The 8,410-nt window shown below is 31.9% G+C and overlaps 2 protein-coding genes across 2 annotated transcripts in view; both read right to left on the bottom strand.

Moving 5' to 3' along the window:
- LOAG_10528 (dynactin 5) overlaps positions 1–1,242 on the bottom strand; it is a 1,658-nt gene extending 416 nt beyond the window's left edge. Inside the window, exons 1-3 of the mRNA XM_020448180.1 lie at positions 1,061–1,242; positions 561–728; positions 207–372 (exon numbers count right to left, since the gene is read on the bottom strand). Of these exons, the coding sequence (XP_020301653.1) occupies positions 207–372; positions 561–728; positions 1,061–1,177 (451 nt within the window). The 5' untranslated portion in view covers positions 1,178–1,242. The remainder of the gene's footprint in view (positions 1–206; positions 373–560; positions 729–1,060) is intronic.
- Positions 1,243–3,455: 2,213 nt separating this feature from the next.
- Positions 3,456–7,716, bottom strand: LOAG_10525 (actin-like protein 3). The gene is made up of 10 exons (XM_003146051.2): positions 7,580–7,716; positions 7,164–7,219; positions 6,899–7,038; positions 6,609–6,719; positions 6,127–6,288; positions 5,503–5,688; positions 5,046–5,219; positions 4,612–4,830; positions 4,261–4,344; positions 3,456–3,716 (listed from the first exon to the last, which is right to left on the bottom strand). Exons 1-10 carry the CDS (start codon positions 7,624–7,626, stop codon positions 3,621–3,623), a joined length of 1,275 nt encoding a protein of 424 aa, XP_003146099.1. The 5' UTR covers positions 7,627–7,716; the 3' UTR covers positions 3,456–3,620.
- Between the last annotated feature and the right edge of the window lie 694 nt (positions 7,717–8,410).

Here is an 8,410-nt window from a genome sequence, read left to right as displayed (position 1 = left end):
ATATATATATATATATATATATATATATATATATATATATATATATATATATAATGTATAAATAATAAAATGGAAAAAGAAATGAAACTATTTGATTTCACTGAAAATTCTTTGCCAATTACTTAAATCCTAAAAAATTGGACTAAATTGAAAAGCCATTTCGTTGTTCAGCTCACAAAAAACAAATAAATAACAAGATAGCATACCTGGATTACCTCCTACAATTGAAAAAGGTGGAATAACAGCATCATGTGGCACTACTGTATTCGGCAGTACTTGCACACAACTTTTAATTATTACACTACGACCAATCACTACATTATGACCAATATGGACAAATGCTCCAATTTCTGCAGCCATTACTATACAATCCTTTAAAATGATTAAACAAATTAAAGAAATTGAAAAATTTTAATTTTCCATATAATAATCAATCACTGATGATTGGAACATATCGAAATTCTTAATCCAATATGCACTGGATGCTTTATATTTTCGTACACATCTGTATGCAATTTAAAAAAAAGAAAAAAAAGAAATACTGATACAACGAAACTTACATTTTCAATAAATACATGGTCACCAATATGCACAGGAAAGAATGTTAATCCCTTACTGAAACGCTTATAGGATGGTCGAATAATAGTGCGCTCACCAACAACACAATATCTACCCGTTCGAATATTATGCATATCACCACGTAAGATACAATCTTTCATCAGTATTGACTGAAATGAAACAAAGAAAAGTCAAGGAGGAAAAAAAAACGAATCAACTGAGATGTCAAAATTGCAAAAGACTTGCATCAGAAGTATTTCTCACATTTTCTACTATTTCGTTGATGCAAATGATAAGTTAGATGTCAGCTCATTATATTATCAATTTGTATCAGATTACTAATCATTGTTGTATCACCTTGACACCCTTACAATATTTATAATGTATGCTAATTAAACTAAGCTAAAAACGATGTAATAACATATTATATGGCATAACGTTAAAATGGAAAATTATCGATTACATCATATATTAATTTGGCATGAAAATTACATTAGCTTACTTTTCCGTTCAGTACAATATTCTGACTACCAAATAATCTTGATTTCCGATTTACCTTGTTACCCGTAGCTGTTTCTACATATTCGGATTTATCGTAATAAACCGTCTGTAGATCCATCAGAGTTCTAATCAGTTTTCCAAGTAATGGCAGAATGAAGTACTGCAAACAAAGATTTTCTAGAAATAAACCTTAAAGTGATTAAAAAATTAAATCAAGCAACTGTTCACAATTAAAATTAAAATCAGACGATCCAATTAACAAACGAAAATAAACATACTGATTTCAGAGTTATAACAAAAGCCGTGCCTTAGGGAGTTAAAAGTTTACACATTCAAGTTCCGTCCTAAAAGAATTAAACAAGATGAAAGTACCCTCGGAATAACAATCAATAATTTATCATTTAACCTCCAGTAAGATATAAATGATAAAGAAATCAGTTGAACCGAATTTTACTTCCCAAATAAACTCGAACTTTCTCAGAATAATCGGTAACAAGGATTTTTTTAATACCCAACAGTTTTTAACAGTTAACGGATAATTCACATAATTGTCATGTTCGATAACGATAACCTCATCCCTTTTGAAACAAACTTTAGCGTCCAGCAATAAATATTCTGTACACCGTGTGGGCAGTGATAGTGTTAATGACATACGCCTCACTTCATTTAAGCTCTTAAATCAAATCAATCAATTAAGAAACTATGCAAAGTTTTAATTCTATCAAATCAAAAATGGGTTCGAAATATGGAATTTCCTGGAAATGATGCATATAGGAAATTCTCGAAACAATATTTATTTTAACAATATCAAATATAACAAAATCTAGGAAAAAAAAAAAATGTTTTGCTAGTACATATAAAGATTTGAGCCATTCATTTACACAATCTGATTGCAAATTATTCTAAAAACAGGAGCATTTTAAAATATGGCTAAGTAAGAATTTTTACATTAAAAACTTCCGAATCCATTTCTAATATGCAAAACATCTCATAATCAATCAGTCTAATCCATTGCTAAAGCTATGTAAATAGTTCAACGGTCAACTACTGCGATTATCCGGATATTTAAAGCCATGTTCAAGTTAACCAAAAATGTAACAATGCACTGTCATACACTAGATTGTTCCCTTAATTTGAAAAATCTTTATAATAAATCTTTCTGTCTAACCAATCCCTACTGATAATACTTCAGCTAAATAAAAGTCAAACTGAAACGTTTCAAACTGAAAAACTGAAAGATATACATCTGAAGGGCATTGCCATACAACTTTAGCACAAACGTCTCCTATCGCATATTTTTAAAACTTAATAATTCATCACCAAATATTTCCGTTCAGACAATTTATGTAGTGGGTTGCCTAGTTTGTGGTATATAATTATGTACCGGAATTTGTCCAAATAACAAACCCTCATTAGCAAACATTTCGGATGCCAACATTTAGCCATCCATTTGCAGAGCTTGATAATGGTTAAGATTGCTGATGAATAGAAAAAGAAAAAAGACAACATGCAAGTTTCAAAAAGTTCCAAGCTCGAAAGTCAGCTTAGATCAGCTTTTTGACAAAAACATGAATTAATGAACTAAACGAATAAAAAATTTTAAGATTCTGAAAATGAAGAGTAAAAAAGTAGTGATATAACAGTAATAATAATAAAAGTAATTGTGGAATGGCTACTGTTGCATACGAAAAGTAATAACGCCGCTGAGGAAGGACGATGTCGTATTTTAAAAACAAAATGCGAGAAATTTTTTAATTCTTTAATTTTGGAAAATCTCGAAAGTTAAAAAACTGAACTCCCCACCCTTATTCCGGCGAAGAAAGCTCAGAAGTTATTTGACCCGAGCAGATTACCAATATAAGACGATTATCCTATGCACAAATATGTCGCCATTAACATGAATATTTCAAAAATAAATTTCGCAAGAAATACAGTATTGCCAAAAAAATGACGTCATGGAAGTGTTCGAACAAAGTGTAGCACGAAAATATTAAAAATGAATTGATGAAAATCGTAAATATAAAAATATGAATTTGATGAAATGAAGTGAAACAAAACAAGATGCTTTTGCGGGTCCGGCATATCACGGTTCAAAACAATTTTTAATAAATATAGAAAAAATAATAAAAATATGACAATTATCGGATCGGGTAAATATGACAAAAGTAATAATAAACCCGGATAAATCATATAATCACATCAATATGTGAGGAGAACAAACGTAACAAAGCATTATATGTTTTATTAACTATAATGTTGAAGATCCCGTAAGACTTAGACTACATATGCAACATCTTTTGTCATTGATTTTAAACTTATTGTAGACTTTAGATATGTATTTCTTTGAGTGGAATTACCAAGTAAATCCCTATGATGGCAACTTCTTTCAAACGACCTTTTCATATAAATTATTCTAAATTATTTCCTTTCCACTTTCAAAACTGAACAAATAAAACTTGATTTGTAGCATTTGCACCAAAATCTTGAACAAGAAAGAGCAAAAACAGAATACGTGAGCACAGTAAAGATTGCGCGACTAGTTCTGATTTTATACTAAAATTTCAAGTAAGTGCGCCGAATACCGGATTGTGACGACAGATACTCGGTCCTTTCTCCATGTATTCTGCCTTCGTATGTGCTACTTCATAGAACTCAGGCTGAAATTTTAAACTTTATCAAGCTTGCTAAAATTTTACGAAAACTTTCGTAAAATCATTATACGACAAATTATGCGAGATATAATAAAAAGTATGCAGAACTGAAGGTAAATTTTCTCAAAGAGCTATACAATGGAATAGCAACGACCAGCTTTTCGTTTTCTCAATGAAACAACCTAACTTTAGAATATATTAGTGGCAATTTACAAGAAATGGATTTATCGGCTAATATAATATCGTCACTAATAAAAAACTGATGCCTTGCCGTATCATTTCAAACATCAGGAAAAGCTGGACACTAGAGAAAACCTGCTAATCCTTTCAACCTTTTCCATTTCCCTTCCTCGACTTTTCTTGTAAAAACCACATTCTGATTAGCAATATTCTATAATATCACAATGATTCCTCTAATGTATACTACTATCCGATAACTGAGAACACTAATGAAATCAATATCTTTCATCCTTCTGGAAACTAAAGCTACTTCTTAATGTTTGCTTTATTATAAATGGCAGCGATTTCTTAGGCAAAAAAGCTTACATACCGTGTCTGCAAGGGTACTACCACCAAACCATACCGCGTATCGCTGCATTTTGTGAGATACGACCTGCACATCGATTGGTTTAGGCTGAAAAAGCAATTTTCGATCACAAAATTTTTTTTGTGCTGATAGTATGAGAAAGGAAATAAATTACAAAAGAAATAGTAGATTGATACCCACGTAATAAGCAATACTACATTCACACACGTAAGTTGACAAAAAGGGAGGAGATACAGATAAGCCTAAAAAAATAATAGAAATTGTGTCAGTTTCATAAAGATAATCCACAAATCCATCGTGGTCATTCGCAATGCTCTAAAGAAGTATCACACAAATAAAAGGTGTTCAGATTACCGTTAGCCGTCCCCCTGATAACTCCTCACTTAAAGCTAAACGAGCATTGGAAATTCGCTTGATATCACGCTGCATACGTCGAGCGAAATCTTTGAACATTGTCGAACCGCCGGAAAGAACAATATTCTCGTACAGACCACGGCGTACATCAATTGGACATTGTTGGATTACAGTATCCACGATTTCAGAGATTGGTACTGTGAAATCTGGATTAGCAAACTGAAATGGATCGTGAACTCCACGGAAATTCATTGTATAACAATGGGAAACATTGAATGATAGAATCTCGGAGTATCAGTCTACAAATTAGGTAATATTTTTGATTAGAACTGAATGAAAACCATGAAAATAAAACAGCTTGCAAAGCTGAATGAAGTTTTTCAACTACTTCAAAAAAAATACCACATCGATACTATGAAGAAAATGAACCCTACTTCCGGATGGAAAAAGATTTCTGGACCAAGAAATCGTTCGTATCCTACATCAACCGTGAATGGTTTTCTGGTGATGTTATTTATTCCATCGTATGTTTTGAACCATTTTCCTCCATCCGTATCATATTTCATAAATTCACGCAAGATGTCGGGACAAACATAACAATATTTCTCCTAAAAACGTAGCTCATTTATTGAATAAATTAATAACTTCGCAGAAAATGTCTTATCTTCCCGCAGAATTACCAATTATCAAAGGCAAAACTATGTGCTGATAGCAATCGAAATACAGTTTCTTTGTCAGATGTAATAACAAAAAGCAAACACCCATAACGGTGATATGTATCGACACCAAAAATAGGAACAATTCTTTTCTTGAGACACATCCAATTACGAGGAGTTAGCAATATAATAAATAATTAAACTGAATCTTAAAGCAGGGAAATATAAAAGTCACTTTTATTGATTTCGCAACTTCATAACTCTGATCCGATGGCACTGTATTTTCGCGTTCTCGAAGTAACTGCTGTATGAAATAGGTAATATCTCGTCCGGCTATAGGTATGTGTTTGATACATGAACCGATTACATAACCTTCCGCAACAGGAATACAATGTGTTACGCCATCACCGCTGTCAACGACCTGAATGTCACAATACTAATGCAGAATTACAATGAAAACTCAGTTCCTATTATTAGCTTGAATACCACAGTTCTTCATTTGGCCTTTGCTGAAAACACAAGCAAAAGCACGGCTAGACCCAAATTAACAAAGGAAGAACAGTCGATTCTAAAACCCCGATATACACTATTTACGATTTCTTTCATCTATAGGCTAATCTTTCTGTCATTGTCATCAATAAAAGTACGCCACGGTAATTGGTATCTTTACTTCTTCCTTATAATATTCCTGTGACAATTTTATTTCAGCATTCCTCTTCCTTAATTTCGCAAAGATACTACTGTGTTCCGAACCGAGGCTTTCACGTGACGGTAGCTTTGAACAAAACAGCTTTAAAAAGCTTTGAACAAAAGCTACCTTTTCAAACAATCTTGCTTTAAAAAAAGGAACATAGCTCACCAATCCTGTCAAGGAACGATGTGGCAAGTCTCGACTTTGCCAGGAAGCTGCAAGAGCTAATACAGCTTGCACAGCAATATATAAACCAGGTACGTTGAATGATTCAAACATTATTTCAGCCGTATATTCACGATTTTCCGGGGTATTTAAAGGTGGCTCAGTCTGAAAACACTTAAAATTGATAACAGGAGTTCCCAAATTAAAAAAAGTTTTTCACGGAAAAAAAATCAATTAAGACTATTGTTAGACCTTGATCACTCAATGTAATTGTTAAGTTAGTAGAAAATAAAAAAGAAATAAAGTTAAATGAATTCTAACCAACAAGTTCATTTCTGGGAATAATACTTAGTGCGTAAAAAATAGTTTTTGATATTAAATCAATCATTTCAATTTTCTTAACTTCAAACTGAAAATTGTTAGTTAAAAGATAACACTAGATGAATCATATTAGTTAGTATGGACAAAGGCAAGACACTACAAACCAATAGAAAATAGTGATCTTCTGGTTCAGCTCGCAGATATTTGAAAATGCATTGTTCCCAAAATCGTTCCATTAAATCCCAATCTTCCACAATTCCATGACGGATTGGATACTATAAATAAAAAGAGAAATAAACGAAATATAATTAATCGAATCTAATTCTTTTCTAAATCTGGAAGGAATAAAATCATAACCACTCGCACAAATATCCGTATTTTCGAATTAAACAACCATTCACTTGAAGAAAATATACCGATGATTAACTGATGATTAACTTGAAGAAAACTATACTTTGACAGCATAATTAGCAGCGCTCGGCGAAAGTGCTTCATCACCGATGTAGAAGTCAAGATCTTCAATCCGTGAACTAGTATTTGCATTCCATCGCAATGCTGATGATTGAGAACCTACCTTCTCTCGTATTGCTATTGCTGCAAAGTGAGGAATTTATATGCACAAGATGGTAAATCAAAATTATAAAATATAAACAAGTATGAAATATAAAACACTATTCTAATTTTTGGAGAAGTTTGCAGGAAAAAGCAAAACTGCTAGCCTGAAGGAATAATAAATTGAGGTTCGGAATTTCCTGCATAACCAAGTTTCGTATACCTGAAATTATTATTAATTATAAGATGCTCATTTCATCAGCTTTTCTTTAATAGTTTAATTTTGCATCTTTAATCTCTAACACAATGGTTTTATCTAAAGTTATCCTTTCCATATTTCTCCCGTGTACTGTTACGGCAATATGCATGACTATTAACCGATAGTGCCGTTTCTGACTATTAATATAATTCCGATATATGTAATTTCAATGCAAATCTCCAATCAAAATTGATGTTTAATATTAAAATATGGTAGAAATTTACGAGTTTTTTTCCACATGTGTTAAAATGTGTTAGAACGGAAACGAATGGAAATACTTGAATCAAAAGTTAAAAAATAACAGAACAATGGATAATTGTTAACCCCGTTCCATTATCAATGACACACGCCGGTAATCGACCAGCAGCCATTTCCGGATATCCCAGTAATGGACACCTTTTTGCACTTAGCTGCTATATCACCGCTAGTATGCTGAGAAATGATGTTGAACTTCCCTGAAAACATAACAGTTTAATCTTCCATCTCCTTAGAAAAAAAAACTAGCGTACATAAACAGTACAACACAATTCAATTTATTTCGATTCAAATATCAAGAAAAAAAACTTTTCATAACTTAAAATTTCAAAAAAATTCTACGCCATCACAAGTTCTAAGAAAATTATTTAATTATAAATTGAAAAGGAAAATTCCCACAACTTCAAAACCGATGTTTGCACAAAGTTAGATTCTGGCAATTTCCGAAGAAAGGGATCTCTGTAATCATAAGTTTTGATGGCAAAACTAAACAGGAAATTATTGAAAATAATGCAAAGTACTGATTCGACTATATTATTCGACTGCGAGCATTAGGGGACATTACCACCAGTATAACTGGGTATGATAAGAGAAAATGAGAATGATTATAGGTTTTAAGAAAAAATAAGCGTAAGGCAATAAGCGAAAATGAAAACAAATGTTTGAAATAAATGCTCACTTGTATACGAGAGTAAGCATTTTAACAAAGAAGATTAAAAAAACAAGGGTCAATAAACAACAAATATTTAAATAATGACAAATTGTTACTGTGCATGAAAAGATCAATGGGATAATTAACTGATTAAATAGGGAAGTAAAAAGAAGAGTGAATTGTACTGTTCACTAAAACATTTAGTTTTTTTTTTTTTTAGATATTATTAAAAAGGTGATTTTCAGGGC

Source organism: Loa loa, assembly GCF_000183805.2.
Source record: "Loa loa unplaced genomic scaffold supercont3.191, whole genome shotgun sequence".
In the NCBI taxonomy this organism is placed as follows: Eukaryota; Metazoa; Nematoda; class Chromadorea; order Rhabditida; family Onchocercidae; genus Loa; species Loa loa.
The sequence above is the reverse complement of the archived record's forward strand: the minus strand, read 5'-3'. Positions and strand labels throughout refer to the sequence as shown.